General features: G+C 40.3%; 1 protein-coding gene across 3 annotated transcripts; it reads left to right on the top strand.

Moving 5' to 3' along the window:
- The first annotated feature begins 399 nt into the window (after nt 1–399).
- On the top strand, nt 400–17,385 carry usf2 (upstream transcription factor 2, c-fos interacting). 3 transcript variants are annotated; one of them, XM_004078316.4, is made up of 11 exons: nt 400–698; nt 1,222–1,262; nt 1,480–1,586; nt 5,827–5,946; nt 7,704–7,857; nt 10,723–10,810; nt 12,184–12,222; nt 13,836–13,894; nt 14,191–14,285; nt 14,360–14,488; nt 15,348–17,385. In XM_004078316.4, exons 1-11 carry the CDS (start codon nt 664–666, stop codon nt 15,435–15,437), a joined length of 957 nt encoding a protein of 318 aa, XP_004078364.1. In that variant the 5' UTR covers nt 400–663; the 3' UTR covers nt 15,438–17,385. The 3 variants fall into 3 exon arrangements, with proteins under 3 accessions (XP_004078364.1, XP_004078363.1, XP_011483983.1); XM_004078315.4 differs by lacking the exon at nt 12,184–12,222 and having other exon boundaries at nt 404–698; XM_011485681.3 differs by lacking the exons at nt 400–698; nt 1,222–1,262; nt 1,480–1,586 and adding an exon at nt 5,567–5,716.

Genomic DNA, 17,385 nt, shown 5'->3' with positions numbered 1-17,385 from the left:
ACCATGACAGTAATATTACATCTATATAAAATGATAGCTAAAGGAAAATAGTTCGTTAGTCAGTCAATAGTTATTTGTGTTAACTGTCAGGTGTCCAAACACTTAATGCATTTGTATTGCCACGATAAATGTCAATGCACGTGAAAAAGGGTTTTTTGCTTTTACGTTGTAATAAGCAGTAAATATCTATCTTTTATTTTTTTCAAAGATTTTAAGTTAATTTAATTTGTATTTAAAATATATTTTTTCTTATCGTATGAAAAAAAAAACAATTTCCGCAGTAAACCTGGAATAATTTTGAAGGAATTATGACGTGAAAATTTGCATATGAAATATCTTTAACCTGAAGTCGTTCTTTATTCACGTTTTTGTGTAAATATGTTTAGTGGTCGACTTTTCCGCTGCTGCGCCATCGCCGTGTCGATGCGTTGAGGCACCGCACAGATCAACCGCAGCTCTGCACGCGCTGCCTGCTGTCACCAGTGAACAGTGAGTCACCTCTGAACAGCCAGCGGCAGCGGCGGCCTCCATTTTAACTTCGACACCGAGACATACCTCACGTGTCCTGGGCTGTCTCTCTCACATGACCCGAGTGTTTGTTCCCGTGATCAGCACTTCCATCTCCGCCTGTGTCACCGAATATCACTTTTTATTCTCACCCTGATGGATATGCTTGAACAGAGTCTGGACACCGCAAGGTAACCGAGACTCGGCCAAAATGGCTAACTGAGACAAGCTAGCTTTAGGATGCTACTTCACCAAGCTAGTTTACGTTGCTAACTAAGGCCTGAACTAAAACAAGAGTTGTAAAAAAATAAGTTTATTGTGTGGACTTCCCTTCAAAGAGAAAGAAAGTTGACTGACGTTTTCAAGCAGCCTAGATGACTAGTTAAATGAGTAACAGCTAATCTGCTAACGTGAAAAACACGATCATAACTAGGTAATAACAGTAATTAAAGCAGCCAAGATAGCCGTAGCTAGCTATTAAAACACATACAATTGTATTAAGTGCATTTAAAGATAACCCGACCCACCGGGTTCACGATGTTTTAGTTCAATAAACTTATCGTTAAGATTGACATGTTTATTAATGCACACGAAATGGAAGTAATATTAGTCTGATGATGATAATAATAATATAATAATAATGTAACATATTAATTTAGCCCGTTGCATCGATTTATGAAAATAATTTACTTGTCTTGTGCATTTAATTTACAGCCAAGAAAAGCAAGAAGAAGAAGTTGTGCAAACTAGTGAAGGTAAGAATATTTTACATTAGGTTTGACGTTGAAAAGTAAAGAGCTCAGACGATCTAGTCGACAAGCGCTGCTATTTACACAGAGCATAAAGTAAAGCTGACACACGTGTCGCACTGTAACATCCAATATTTTATATTTTCCCGTAGTTTTTTGACACTTTCTTTTATCTCTAAAATTAACTACTTTATCTTTTTTTTACTTTTATTTTCTACGTGAGACGGAACAGGGGAAGAGCAGGCGGCTGTGGCTATAGCCAGTGTTCAGCAGGCGGCAGCATTTGGTGACCATAACATCCAGTATCAGTTTCGCACTGAGAGTGGCCAGGTAAGAAGTCTGCGTGTCACTGGATGACACCACCGATTGTTGTTGCTGTTGTTGTAACTACCATTTCTGAACCATTTTTTTATATGTATAAAACAAAACCAAAACAAACAAAAAAATTGTGATTCAGGTATGTTAGGAGTCTAACTCAGTCCTGCCACCTTAAAGTCCTACTCCAAATCATCTTTTGATTTATTGCAAAACTGTTCCCAGTGGTCTTTTAATTATATTTATACCATTTTTTGGCAAACAAATAAAAAAAACTGTTGTTTTCCAAGGGGGTTTTCCAGAAAGCAGGTTATGTTAGCTCCCACGGTAGGTTTGAGGCTAAGAAAGTTTATAACCTCAGCTTTCAGTTCCAAAAATGGAGGTATGTTTCAGGATATGTCAAGGTACCATAGCAACTCATGCTCTGTACATAACCTGGTCTGGAGCAGGTTTGGTTGAAGGTTAGTTTGTTTTCAGAGAGGTGAAGCAGCATGGCGTGTCCATTTGAAGATGATTTAGTGGATGAAGAAGCTCAGATAATACTTTTTCCACCATGAGAGGGTGATAAGACCACGTATGGATGTTGGAAAAATAAACCTTTTACTTTGATCTAACTTAATTATTTGCTTCAGTTAAGACAAATCTTTTTGTTAAGTCAGCTTAAAAATAACATGTAGTTATCAGACATTTATTTTACTTTCATTCAAATTAATTCAGTTAAGTAGGTGTAAAGTCCCCTACACACCGGGACGAATATTCGCCATGCGTTATTCGCCAGCGTTTTTCGCCACGTTTTTTGTGTTCACACCCCGGCGATTTTTGCTGACGATGAGCCGAGCGAACATGCAATTTCATTCCCTGACATTAGATGGCGCTTGATGTAAAACAGGAATACTCCTGTACACAAGGTGGCGCTGCGCAACTTTACGCTTCTTAAAGTCGCTTTTCACTCAGACGAAGAGAGCAAGTATTTACGCGCTTGTCAGAATAATACAAAGAAAACATGAATATTTCAAGCACCAGTTGCTCCAACTGGTGCTTGGTTCGGGGATATTTTAGAATGTCCATCATTATTTCTTCGCGACAGGGTAGACGCTACTTGGCGTCTATCTTTTTCGCTGGTATGTGTGTTCAGAAAGGCAGTTTTGTGTTTGAGCGCCCCCAAGTTGTGTTTTACTGTAACTTCAGAAGCTCCAGACACGTGTGCAAAAGCGCCATTCTCATTGGTCGTATAGTTTTCGACGCTGCGAGTCAAACCAAAAAACGAACCCGAGGCGTTTTTAAAAAGTGACGCTTTGATGCGTGGCGTTTTTTCGCGTCGGTGTGCACACTCACATTGGTGCCCCTTGTTTAGTCAGGAGGCGTTAAACGTCGGCGAATATCGCGTGCGAAATTCGTCCCGGTGTGTACGGGCCTTAAGTTTGGAGCCGCTGTTAGATCGGCACTGCAACGATTGTGGGATACCATTCCCTTTGCCTGTCTGGACGGATTTGGGTTTAAGTGTGGGTTTTTGACCAAATGTGTTAAGTTGTTTAGCTTTTTTACTGTGTTTTACCGAGTTATTTTGTCCTACTATGCTTACGTCTCTGCACCATGAGTGAGAGGGAGGGGGAGGATGACGAGTTTTTATAGCACCCCTACCATCCAGTGATGCAATGACAATGACGGAAAATTCTTTAATGAATTTATGCACTCTGTGCATTTTTTTCCCCGTCCTTTTTATTTTTATAAAAATGAGCATATCTGCTCATTATATCTGCTTATCATTATCACCAAGATCAAAGAAAAGGGTTTACACTCTCTCCTGCTAGCTTAGAGCCCCTCACAACCCCACACTAACACTAGCAGTGCAACCAAAATGGAGAGCAACTGCACAGCTATCCAACTGTAAAAACAAGAAAACAAAGTTATACATGGATCTATCTGTCTACATGTGGATGCATCAGAATGGAGCAGACTCAGCAGAGCAATTTTTTTATTCCTACGTCAATTCAAATGGCATTTATTTGTCTGTAACAAGGATTACCAAAAGGCAGGAAACCAGGCTTGGTGGCAGAAACTAAAACATTCAGTAAATAAACTGAAACATGACAAAAACAACAACAATGGAAAACCACAAAAAAAGGTGATAAAGCAGATGACCTGAAAACAAGACAATTATATAGCCAGAGGACAAATAACAACAATGAAAACAGCTGTGGATGATTATCAACATGAACTAAACCACTGAACCCTCACAGTCTGCTCCTGATTAACCACAATTTGAATAAAGACATTCTCAGAAATGCATTTTTAACCTTAATGTTCTTTAAATATGTCGTCCATAATGAGAAAAATGCTCCAAGACTATGTTAAAAACACCAAAAATACAATTTACATTGAAATGGGTCATTAATGAGTGGAAATGAATGATTCAAAATGTATTTTCACATGTTTTGGAAATAGTAGAGCAACATACAGTATTGTTTTTTAGCCCTCATTTAATATCTTGCAGTATTTTCTGTACTGGATAGGGATGTAAAGGAGACAGATATGTATCGAAAAATGTATCTGGCACTGGGAGTAACAGCAGCATCAGTTGAAAACCACATATATAAACAAGGTTATGTTGGTAAAACCGTTTAAAATCTTTCAGGAAGTAAAAATTTCATTTCTGGCAAACTATTTAGAATAGAATATAATTCAAGTATATTGTCATTGCACATGTCTCAAGTACACAGCAACGAAATGCACTTTGCATCCATCCAGAGTACTTTGGCTGTAAAAATCTATATACAAATGTACATTTTTAGTTTCTCTTTCTGTTTTGTTGTCTACTGACTTATCAACATGTGATGTGAGCAATACCGGTGTGTTATGTTGAGGTTGTGAGGGGCTGTAACTATCAGCAGAGCATGTAAACAGACGGATGACAGAAAGTAGGGGTGAGCTTATGCCGCGCCAACGGCCCCGCCCACAACTCAGAGCCAAGCTTCTAATGAACTACTGCTGCTCTGCAGAAACTATGTCCTAGAAAACACCGCAAGTTTTTAAATTTTGCTTAAAAACGACATAGTCGTAATAAAAAAAATAACCTGGGAATGCTTTTAAAGGGCCTATATCATGCTATTCTTAAGCCTCTTATAGTAAGCAATATCAGAACACAAAAGAACACATTTTTAATTAAATATTTGTCATTTTTCTGAGCTCTTTTCCAACCCTGAAGTAAGACGACCCGATCTCTGAGGCTCCGCCTTTTCGCTCCTTGTGGGTGCCGCCCATTTCACGATGTCAACCTAGACATGTCACACTTTGGGGTTTCTTTTCGTGAGGAATGAACACTTTAATACACTTAAGAGCTCAAAAGGCCCTCATAGACCCTTTAAAATAGATCAAAAGACGATGGAAGAATACCTTAAAATGTTACCTAAGGATTGTGTGCAGAAATCATACCTGCATTTCATAATGATCCTGTTAAAATATGGATAAATGTTGTTGATTATCTTCATAGTATAATGTGCAAACATACTTTTAAACAAAGTAGTCAGTTCTGAGTGTGATTAGATCTCTGTTTTACAGACTGTGGAAAAGCTGCTTTTTAGATCACAGTTTCCTTCTAAGTAAAACTGTCTGTAAAGGTTGAGTTCTCTTTTTGATTTATTTTACTTGATCTATCCCTGTTCTCTAAAGTTTACAGAGCTGTAATCTCCAAAGTGTCTGAAAGTATGGGTTTGATTTAGGCTTGATAGTCCCACAGCTGGCCTGTCTCTGTCATCAATGGATTCATGTCCTTCAGCATTCTGATTTCGTCTTACATCTCTGGGCCTTTTCCTCTGGTGGTAATTAACTCAGTGATCCATGTGGCTCATTTGGTGTAAACAGCTCTAGCGTGAACAATCATGTGATTCCAGTCTGGTCTGGGATTGGCATGCAACCGCTGTCACATGTCAGTCAGGAGGCGAGTCACATGATACAAGGATACAAATGCAGATTATCGGAACAAACAAGCTCATTTTCTCAACTGGGTTTCAAAATTAAATCAGGCACATTCTGAAGCGTAAGCATATTGGCAAAGATGGTAAAAGCAGTGCACCGCTGTGGTTAGGATCATTTGGATACTTGGTGGAACGAAAGCTGCAAATATGATTAACAAATCTACAAGTCAGGTAAATCTTAATCTGTGCAGAGGACATCCTTTAAATGCAAAGCATGTGGTCGTTTTCTCTAAGTGTTTTAATGTCAGTTTTTCTTATGAGGACTTCTTTGTGCTCTGCAGGTTACGTATCGTGTTGTCCAAGTGACTGACCAGCACCTGGATGGGCGAGATGATGCTGGAGGAGCAGTGAGCGTTGTCTCCACAGCGTCTTTCACCGGGGCTCCTCAGGCTGTGGCTCAGGTAAAGATTTAAAAAACTCAGTTGATGATGTGGGACGTGTGCATAAAATAATTGCAATGTTTTTATGTAGACAAGATGACATTTTAGATTGTATTTTTCACAGTTCTCCTAAACAGATGAACTAGTTTTGTTCTTTTTTACACTTTTGTCTGGCATGATTTTCCTCAAATTGTTACATAAATAGTTTTTAAGCAAACTACAGACACATACCAGGCGTCATAGTGTTTAATGTCCAATTTGGAATATTATTTTAGAGCTGTAAGTGTTTATTAAAGCTGTAGAGAAATTAGAAGTTTGATTGGAGAAGTCCAAACATCAAATCTTCATTACCAAAAGGAATTTGGTTCCGCTCTTTAGTTACCCGTGTAATCCCCTTCCAGTCAGATCACACCTGTGAGAATAGTGGTTCCTCTATATTTCAATTACATTTTATGACCATTTTGCTTTTTAATTGATTTCTCTCTTGTTATTCTCTCTGCTGCTTGGAAATGACAATAACTGAATACTAATTTATTCTGTGAGATTAGTTTGGAGCACCCATCACTTTATAGTCTTTGTGGTGATACACTGACACAATATCTCCGTCACTGTGCTCTAATGAAAGGAGACAACTGACTTTTTTCTGCAGAAAATATTTACAGATGCAGCAAAAGTTTCTGCTTTCTTTGCTAGTTTGTTTTTATGAAGGAAAAGTTGGAAAAACTGGTGAAAAATGTCTTTAAAGTCCCACTCCGATCATCTTTTGGTCTATTGTAAAAGCATTCCCAGTGGTCCTTCAATTATGATTATGCTGTTTTTAGCCGATCTCACAAAATCTTTTCTAGGACCGTTTCTGCAAAGCGACAGTAGCTCATTAGAGTTATGGGCGGGACCATTGGTGGGGAGCAACCTGGCCCCCTTTCACCTACCGATTGCTGAAAGCTCTCTGTTTAAGCGGAGCAGGGAGCTTGTAGCCCTCCTGGCCCCTTTTTTTACATCCCAAAAAGCTCTTTTTCAAACTTCATCTTTTTGTCTGCTTCTGATTCACAACAATTTTAATAAAAAAATACGTAGAAATCCAATTTTGAGATTAATTTCTTAATTATATACGTCCTACATTACCAGAAAAATACCACAAAAACATGTTAAAAACACAGAAAAAAGATTTTCAACAGGGGGGTGTAGTAGAACTGTATGAGCATTCCACCTGTGCATGGTTGTGCATTGATCTGATATGAGCTCACAAAGAGTAAATTCAGAATTAACGATTTTAACAATAAAAATAGGACTAAGCTGTGCTACGTTCATGTTTTTAATGGTCAGTGGGAAACTGCATACTGTTGCGCGTGTTTGCTTTTTTTTTCTGAAAGTGGCTGGGACTCTGTTCTGCTAAATGACTGAAGTGTGCATCTGTCTACAATACCAGCCTGATGAAGTCTGATTAAAACAATGGGAAGATTCAGATGCTGTTTGGGATTTTTGTTTAGCCAAAACATATTTCACTCCAGGTTTGAAGCACCTTTAGTGACAGAGTTTCCTGAAATTGTTTTAATTTGCTGTAGACTGATTGTGTTCTTGTTTCTCCCTCTAACAAGATCTCTGCTACCTTTTTCCCTTCTCTTTATCCCTGCTGGGAAATTGTGCCTTGTCTTGCTTGGGGGTCGAGCGAGGAAAGCAGTATTGAGTCTGACAGAGAATGAAGTGTTGGTGTTCCTGCTGCGATTGCTCCATTGCAGCATGCTCAAGCCTCTCCCCTCGTTCTTTCTGTTTTGAATCAGGCTGTGATCCAAAACCCTTTCAGCAATGGAGGAAGCCCAGCAGGAGAGGCGGTGGGAGGGGAGACCCGCTTTGCTTACTTCCCTGCGACTGCGGTGAGCGACAGCACCGTGTCCGTGCAGGCCACCGCAGACCCCACGCTCACGCAAGCAGGGGGTGAGTCTTTGGTCCTTATTTGTGACCAACTGGAGGGTGTTAGTGCACCTCTTGATTATACATCTGTACTAGGCCTGCACACTAAATCGCAAAAGATGACGCAAATTGCGCTAAATGGTTCCCTTAAATGTGCTCAAACAATCTTATGGCAGCTTGAAGTATTTGACAAATCGAATAATCCCTTTATGCATTTGACCAGTCGGATGGAGATGTTTGACTCATATGTAGACTAGGGTCATTTAAGTTACGTTGACACTCATTTAAATGACACTGTTGCAGTGAAATGAAATTGACTTTTTGGTTGTTTTGCTTTTTGTTTATGTATCGCAAGTTATATCGTCATCGCAATATTGATCACTAACATTACAAATTGCAAAGTTTTCCTCATATCGTACAGCCCTAAGCTGTATTAAAAACAGCTAACATTCTTGCTGTGGGTCCGGAGTTTATTGTCATAGAAACGGGAATCTTTTCGTTGTTGGGATCTTTACTTTTTCAGATAAAACAAATATAACAGATGTGAGTCGTGTCATTGGTTTTGTTGGAATGAACACAATATTTACCACACAAAAATGAAAATTCCTCTTGATATGTGATTTGATTTGGTCAGAAAAAGATGCTGAGTTTCCGGATGTTGTTGAAATGGGTGAAATATTGTTTTCTGAGTCACATGCTCTTCTGTTCTTCAGTCCTTCGGTCATATGTTGTTGTTTGGCTTCCCTCACAAGCCACGTGTTTCAGTGGAGGTTTTCCTGTTGAGGCCGATGAGGAAATCATTTGATGTTGGTTTTTTGTCCTTGGCTTTGGTGGTTGCTGTTGTGTGGTTAACCTGGCAGCAAGTATCTACTTCCCCAAAGCAGTCACACCACACGAGGCAGACGTGAAAGCACACACTTACTGAGCCCAAGCACTTCTCTGACCAACTCTGTGGCATTGTGGTGGAGTGTCTACCCTGAGACTTGAAGGTTGAGTTCAGATGTTTCCCTGCTTGACACTCAGCATTAAGGGGTAGGATTGGGGGATTAAACCACCCAATGGTTCCTGAACGCAGCTGTGTCTGCAGCTCACCGCTTCGCCTGCGGATGAATCAAATTTATCACACACACACAGGTGTGTACCGACAAATGGGACTTTAACTTTCTCCCAAAAAAGTTTAAAAGTCAGACCATAAACTACTATAAGATGTTTTATGATTTTTGAAATAAAATTCTAATGTGAAATTGTAGATATTTTGTAGAACGACACTTTTAGTTTTACTTTTCTTTATTTTCATCTCCCATTTGTTAGCTTTAAGATGAAATCTTAAGCTCTTTACGAATTTCACAACTATTTGTTTCAGTCTTTTAAAAACAAACTGGAAGTTGATATTCGTCCTATTATCAAATAAAACTTGAAGCAAAGAACATTCCAAAAATAATTGGCTAAAAGTTTGCACTTTCTTTACAGGTAAAGCTAAAAATAAAAGCTTATTTCTTGGTTGCTTTTTATTATTTAAAGAAAATGGAAACATTGCCATTTTAGACATGTGAACATTGTGTGATTGTTTAATCGCTTGCGAATTAAAATTTTGCAAAAGATTAAAAAAAAAGGCTTCAATCAGAAATAACATGCAAAATATATTGAAAGAAATAAGGTAAGGGAATGTGAAGTATGGAGCAAGAGGGATCCCCTGACAGCCTGTACTATAATAATAATAATGGATTGGATTTATCTGCGCTTTTCAAGACACCCAAAGCGCTTACATTATGTCCATTATTCATTCACTCCTCATTCATACTTGGTGACGGTAAGCTACGGTTGTAGCCACAGCTGCCCTGGGGCAGACTGACAGAGGCGTGGCTGCCATTTCGCGCCTACGGCCCCTCTGACCATCACCGGGATCATTCATGCACATTCACACACCAGTGGAGCTACACTGGAGGCAAGGAGGGTGAAGTGTCTTGCCCAAGGACACAACGACATTTTGGCTGGTGGGAGCGGGGATCGAACCGCCAACCCTTCGATCATTGGACGACCCGCTCAACCACCTGAGCCACTGTCGCCCACAGTACTCACAGAAAACTGGAGATTTTGCTTATTCTTTTATTTATTTGGCTAGGAGCCACCTTTAGTTTATTTCACAATTATCTTTTTATTCCACTAGTCTGAAGACGGCGGCTTAACTTAACTGACTGTTTTTTAACTTTTGACTCTTATTGAAGGCCGACACTTAATGTGTGTGAGGGTTAGTCAAGGTGTAGTACTGAGATTCATTTTTGATGATTCCGAGTTTCTGTCTTTGACTTTTCATGTCGGCTCAGGCTCTCAGTCTGAAAAAGCTCAGATTTGATGAAATATCGACTTTCGTTTTTAGATTGAGCTCACGGTCGCCAGAAGCACAGCCAAAAGTCGAGACACAACCTTAATGATGCTACACCGTGTATGTTGTTTATTGCATCCATCTAAGATCAATGAAGAGGCTTGTTTTGGACACGTAGAAACGTGTTCACACAAAACATGTGGTCTCCACGTATGCACAGAAGGAAAATGTACACAAACATCTGCTTATTTGGATTATTTCATCCATAACCGACTGATGATGTGCTTTGTCAGACCAATGCGTCACATCCACGCCCCCTTCACTGTTTCACTAACTCAGCATTGTGTCCGTTTGTATCATATGACAGACACGCACACCTCTCTGAAGGCCACATCAGTTGACGCACCTCTGTTGCAATTTGAGTAGAAGCAGCTCAGGCTTTCAGGCCCAACAGTCGAGCCTCTCAAAGCTTCAAAATGTTGCTTCGTTCCAGATTTGAAGAACCCGAAACATTACAACTGTTTTATTCCACATGGCTAACCCCACAACACCCATGACGCCCACAGGTCAGTTTTATGTGATGATGACGCCCCCTGATGTCCTCCAGACGGGAACGCCACGAACCATCGCCCCACGCACGCAGCCATACCCCGCGTAAGTACCCCTCGTCTTTTCTCGCTGCTGGGGAAACTGTATCCTCTTCCAACCACATGGAATTCAGTGAAACACGAGTCTGTCCTTCGTTTGAACCCACGCGGACATTTGACCTTTCAGGATTTCACTTTACTGTGTCATCTATCAATGTTACTCTGTTTATGCCTGCCTTCTAACGTTTTCTGTTTTTTTTCTAGTTTGTCTGGGGGGTAAAACCCTTCGTTATCTCCCACACTTGTATGCATATCTAAAAGCAGCAGCAAGTATCAGTAAATCCAGCTAAAAGAGCTCTTTGTCAGGCTCTTCCCTTTTCACATGCAGTCCTAGAGATTTTGTGAAAAAGGAAGTTTTTCCTATGTTGTTGCTTAACATAGCAACACGTTGGATATATATTTAGAAAAGAGCAGCCTAAGTGCTAAGAATGATGCAAGAACATAGAGAGCAACATGTAAACCTGTACGGTTATTTTAGTGAGGAGTTACTCAGTTCTCTGTTTGGTTAAAGTAAATCTACATTTCAGTTTTAGCAAAAATGTTTTCTTGCATTTCAATAAAAAAAATAAAGAAAGGATTATACCTACATTAATTAGTCAATTTTCTTAATATGAGGTGTTTATACGATATCCTTGATTTTGTTGCTAGTTCTGGTTGGAAAAAACCTTTAGGTGCAACTGAGAAAAAAAACCAACAGAATCCTAAGGAGCGACCCTACCAATAACAAAAATATCAACTTCCTTTTTACTGGCAGATTCTATTGTAGTTTCTGTAACTTAAAGACCCACTCCAATAAAAATGGTGTTTTTCTAAAGTTCTTGTGGCATTTTTCTGACAGTGGAGGACAAAGATTAAGAAAACTGAGCTTAAAATCGCGTTTCTAAGTTTCTTTATCCAAATATTGTGAATTAGAAGCAAAAATAATAATAATAATAATTTGAAAACAAGCTGATTTGTAACGTAGTCAAGCTCCCTGCTCTGAGCTCTCAGCTATGGGGAGGGGAAGAGGGGCGGAGTTACTCTGCCCCCACAGTCCACAAGTCAAAGGAGAATTTATAATAAACTACTTCCTCTCTTCCAGAACTATTTCCTAGGAAATGACAGTTTTTTTATTTTATTTTGGCTAAAAAGGAAATAATCCTAATTAATGATTTTTTGATTGGATGATTTTTTTTTATTGGAGTGGATCTTTAGGGGTTGATTTTTTTATTTGAGCACTTTTTCCTCAAAGAGTATCCGTGCAAATGCCGAGCTCTCTTTATTTCCCTATGGGATGAACAGTTGATGCTAATGGTGAAGGTCAGGGATGCGTTCAGCAATGTTAACCCACACATGTGAACAAAGTGAATGGAAACTCCTCACTCTATCTGCCATTCACAGAGATGAAAACGAGCTGCTGCAGCAGGAAGGTTTAAACTGGTGAGGACAGTTTTCACATTTCTCCCACACTCCTTTTTTTTGTCTTTGTTTTTAAGAGAAAACGAACCAATCAAATAAGATTATAAGAAGAGAAGCAGCTCACCAACCTCTGCCCCCCTATTCTCTCTACCCCTCCTTACCCATAATTCCCTGGATATTCTCCCAGTTCTTGATGTGTGAGACACAGATGTAGCGTTTGTTCATGGCCGACCTTCATTCATTGTTGTTAGTTATGCCTGTGCCAAATATATTTTCCTTTAGGACTTAGAAATTAGGTCATTGTCTTCCGTGGAAGCGAGTGGCTCGCTCCACTCTTTGTACAGTATCACTTTAATGTGTCCTTTGTCGTAGAAAACTTCTGTATTCTTTTAGCCTAGTTTTGAGCTTATTGTTGGATCTTTTTGAACAGCAATTATGCCAGAAAAGCAAATGCCTTTTGATAGAAAAACAGTTTCTACGTCACGACTGTAATATTTTCCCATCAGCTGCTAATGTCGAGTCCTTTGCTCAGTAAAAACCGCAGAGGTTTAAAGCCAAGGCTTCTGTTCCCAGAGTGTGTTCTGTTGCGGTGCTGTCAGTTTGTTAGGATAATGGCGGCACTAGAAGGGAGGCTAAAGGGGGTAAAAACGGCATCTTTCTTTCACCGATCAATAATGGACGATACAAACTCAGTTATTCCAAACCACATGCATTAAGTGCTTCAGCAGCAGGCCTGTTCTCTGCTAGTTCTCTGGGTTTCAGTAGCAGCAGGAACACTTCAATGACCTGTGAGGAAAGAAAAATCCTTTGGGCCCGCCCTGGCTGCTTTTTAGACAGTTCCCCCTGTGTTTAAGAGTAGAGTTGGCACTCATTTTACTCTGAAAATCCCATTTAGATATCCCGAGATACAGAGGGGAGAGTAATTTGGCTTAGGTGACCATTTTGAATGAAGCTGAGAGCAGTTGAATTGTGTTGATGGAGAAATACATTTGCTGTATTGTAAAAATGGGTTTTAGATGGAAACAGGACCAAGTAAAGATGAATAGGAAGTAGAAATTTAAGTTTTTTTAGATTTTTATCATTTTTTTATTGAATGAAATATCCCTAGAAAGTGTGCTGTTGGCTGTTGGTGTCACGGTGAGTGGCTGTCATCACTGGATAACTCAATTAGCAGAACCCTGTGGGGAGACGCACAGATGACAGACAGTGTTGTTATTAAGGATAGATTGCAATAGTCGATATCTGGTTGTTTTATTTCATTTTTTTATGGCTTTGCGATTTTACGGCATAATAAAGTAGCCCCCACGGGAAAGAGGAGAGCCAGAAGGAGGCGACCCTGGTGCCATTATTCCAGTTAAAATCCTTAAGGCCAAAGTCCCGACTGCATGTTTTCATTTCATATGATTGTAAAAGTTCCTCCGTGAGAAACGTTACACAATATCTGCGGCTTGTTGTAAAGCCAATTACAAAAGCCGCCAAAATGACAGATAACAGTGAAGAATGTTTCTTTTAATAGGCACAGGATTATTTCAGTTTGGTAGATTGTTTTGGACTTGTGCCCAATTGCCTTCTTTTCTCAGAGATGGGAGATATGTTGGCATATGAAAAGTGTTTTATGTCCTATTTATCTTCAGGAAAATGGATGGACCCCGAACGCCAAGAGATGAAAGGAGAAGAGCACAGCATAATGAAGGTGGGTAATTAGGGCTGATTGTAGCTTTTGATTTCTTTAGATTGTGAACACAATTCAGCATGGTTTAAAGGGGGGGTCTTTAAAAAAACAAAAAAATTCTGTCAAAATGGGCTGTTTTTGGAAGTCCAGATAACACAGCTTGTACTTGAAGTGGCCACTAGAGGTCACTGTTGAGCTTCCCATGTCAGGCAGTAACACTTAAAATAATTAAAACTCAAATCTTTGTCAAAAAACATAAATATAGATTTATTGTTTGTCATACTGTAAAAAAAAAATTCTTGATACTTTTTTATCAGTTGAAAGACGAAGAAGAGACAAGATCAACAACTGGATTGTCACTCTTTCAAAGATCATCCCAGACTGCAATATGGACAGCACCAAGACTGGAGCAGTAAGCGGCCTTTTAATTCCTTTTCCTACATCTTTCATTTGAGATTTCGTGTGATCAGACCTGTGTCCTTTCAGAGTAAAGGAGGCATCTTGTCGAAAGCCTGCGACTACATCCGAGAGCTCAGGCAAAGCAACCAGCGACTCCAGGAGAGTCTGAAGGAAGTGGAGAGGATACAAATGGACAATGAGTTGTGCAGGCAGCAGGTATTAATATCACTCTTTGCTCTTGGCTCCCAACGTGGCTTCAAATGAAGTTTCAGTGACTCCCATAATGCCCATAATGTGTAAATAAGGTCTATGAATGATAATTCCAAACCTTCCCTTGAGGTGCTTGAGTGTTGCAGATAAATAAATCAGCGTGTAATGTGTCAGCCATAGCCGGCTGCATATGTGGCTGTGAAGATTGTTGCTGCATTGAAAGCATTGGTATGCTGTGCAGTGCTCCTCAACAGTCACCCAGCCCATATGCATCTTCATTTCTCATGAACAAGCGGCCGGGAATCCATTAAGTCATAGGTAATCATCACAGCCTGACAGAAGAGAATCAAAGAGTTAACGCTTTCCTAATGAAAAGTGTAACTGGAAATTAGTGCTTTGAGAGACTTTGGGAGTTGTGCACACAGGGGGGGGTTGTGCAAGAACTGAGTGCATGCTAATGCACTTTCACATGCTTTTGAAATGCCGGAGCTGTGAGGCCGCTGCAACTCCCTCTTGAATCCTGGGCTTGAAAGGCACTCACAATATATTGTCGTCCCGATGCTCAAAGCCCAGCATCCCTCCTCCAGTCGCTCTTTGGACTGGCAGTGAAGCCCCAACTCACCGAAGGGAAATAAAGAAGAGATGACATACATCAAGATTTGATAATCCAGCCGGTTGTGGGCAGGGCCGTCGTTCAGCAGAGCTGCATGAATTATTGTCCTACTCCAGATCTTGGACAGCGCATAAGTCAGGAGGAACGTTCAAACCAGAAAGTTTGTTCTTGATTTAAACTGCTGTTGATGTAAAAAAAAAAAGAAAAAAAGGTTGATGCTGAGACTTTTTGTTTGTTTGTTCTGTTATGAAGATTGAAGAACTGAAGAACGAAAACGCTCTGCTCCGAGCGCAGCTCCAGCAACACGGCATCGAGATGGTCGGAGAGACTCCGCCGCAGTAAACGAGGCAGAGAAAGGACGAGCGAGGATCACCGCCACTCTGACATGTAACTGACGCTGTGGAAAAGCGGGCGAGCTGATTGGAAAAAAAAAAAGAAGAAAAAAAAAGGACTCGTGCAGACTCACTTTCTTTCTGCTGATTGCCTCCTTCCCTGGGTTCCAAGGTCGCGAACTCCTCACCAGCCATTTGTGGCTGCACTTGACTGTTCCAGACCTATCCAGATAACCACCCGTTGCAACTCGGTAGAAATGTGCTCCAAGAAAAGATGTCCACTCACCTCCATCAGAGTGCTTCGCCAGCACTAGATAAGAAACAGAACCTGTGCTGAACTTCCCCATGTTTGTATTTATGTAGCCTCACTTTTGGACTGAGATGCTCGCCATCCAAGTTTGTTTCCTGTGGGTTCGTGTCTTCTCCCCGGTTCTTCGTTTTGCCCTAGTTTATTGCTTTTATTCTGTTTGTGTTTATTGAGTTCTGTATTAATATGTTGTTTTTAGCTCATTTAATTTATTAGCCTGCTCGCTCACAGAAGCCTTGATGGAGACCAGTTACATCAAATCTCTCGCACCTCCGAGAATTCAGCGGAATTTTAAGCGAGGAAACATCAAAGTATGCAAATCATGATTCTAGAGATGGAAATATTGTGACACAGAAAGCTTACCTACACCCAAAGACAGAGGAGGAGCTGTGCACGCCGCTTTGTGTAAATACCACTCTCATGTTTTTAGTACAGATGTTACAGAATGTTAAAGCAGATGATCTCTGGGAGTCAACAATCAATAACTCATTAACTCCATGATGCCCTTTGACATCATAATTACCATAAAGTGTGTGTGCAATCCTGAAGCATGATTTGAAAACATAGACAGTGGTATACTTGAATCGATGGGCATTGCCTTGATTGAAAACTCAAAAAAAAAAAAAAAAAAACAGTCACCTGAGAAGTCTAGATGTTCTTTAATTACAGGAGGACACCAGAAGTGTGGTTTAAAGACGTCTAACTCTGCACTTTGCTTTCTAGAGAGTAATGTCAGGCCAACTTCTGCCATATTTCGGTACGCCGGGGTTTATTTCCATCATTTGTTCATGTGTGATTTCTGCAGCACGCGTAATGATAATACCAACATGCTTCATTTCCAGCTGTTTGCTCTATTTTGGTATCACATCTCTTCAAATGGAGCTCGGTGTGCCGCAGCGGCGGCGGCAGTGGGGGGGCACCCTGGAGAGCGGCGCTCAGAGACTCGCGGTGGAAGAGGAGCTCACAGAAAAGGCGGTGTTGCACTTTTTATCTGAGCACAACTGCTTCTCTACGAAAAAGACTCAGTAGTTGAGAAGTGGGACACGTGGGGATGATCTCATGTTTTCTTTCTCTCTCCTCCTCCTGCTATAGGAAAACTATAATTGGGTGTAAAAGTCAATGTTGACATTGTTGATGAGTTTGTGAAGGAGAAAAACACAACATGTTTTTTTATGCTCTGAGCAGCATGGGGGTGGGGGGGTTGTTCTTCTTGTATCAGCAGCTCAGGGTCCAGCAAAGCAAAAGAAACCCCCCAGACCCCGGCACAACCGCGGTTTTATATCTAAGACTCTCTAAGCCGACGGCTTTCAAAGTGTTGTTCTTCTGGATTCCAACCATATAGGAATGATCTGTGGTCTATCTATCGAGGCTCCTTGCCAAAGTGAAAGATACTGGTGCAGTAGACTTTTTTAAACCTCTGTTAAAGGGGAGCAGAGAATGTAAAGAACTGCATATGAAATTGCTGTGGAAGTCAAAATGTACATAAATGAAGGGTCACTCATGGCTAATTCTTGTTCTCTTGCTTTTCTTTTTGAAATAGCAGAGAAGAAGAAGAAGAAGAAGCTTCTCTGTGTAGCAGCCTCACTGTTCTCAGGTTAGAGACATCTTTTCTAAAGAAAATGGTGAAAAATAAAACTCACTTAATAATGAT

Source organism: Oryzias latipes, chromosome 16 (assembly GCF_002234675.1).
Source record: "Oryzias latipes chromosome 16, ASM223467v1".
In the NCBI taxonomy this organism is placed as follows: Eukaryota; Metazoa; Chordata; class Actinopteri; order Beloniformes; family Adrianichthyidae; genus Oryzias; species Oryzias latipes.
Note: the sequence above shows the minus strand (reverse complement) of the source record. Positions and strands in the feature narration are given on the sequence as shown.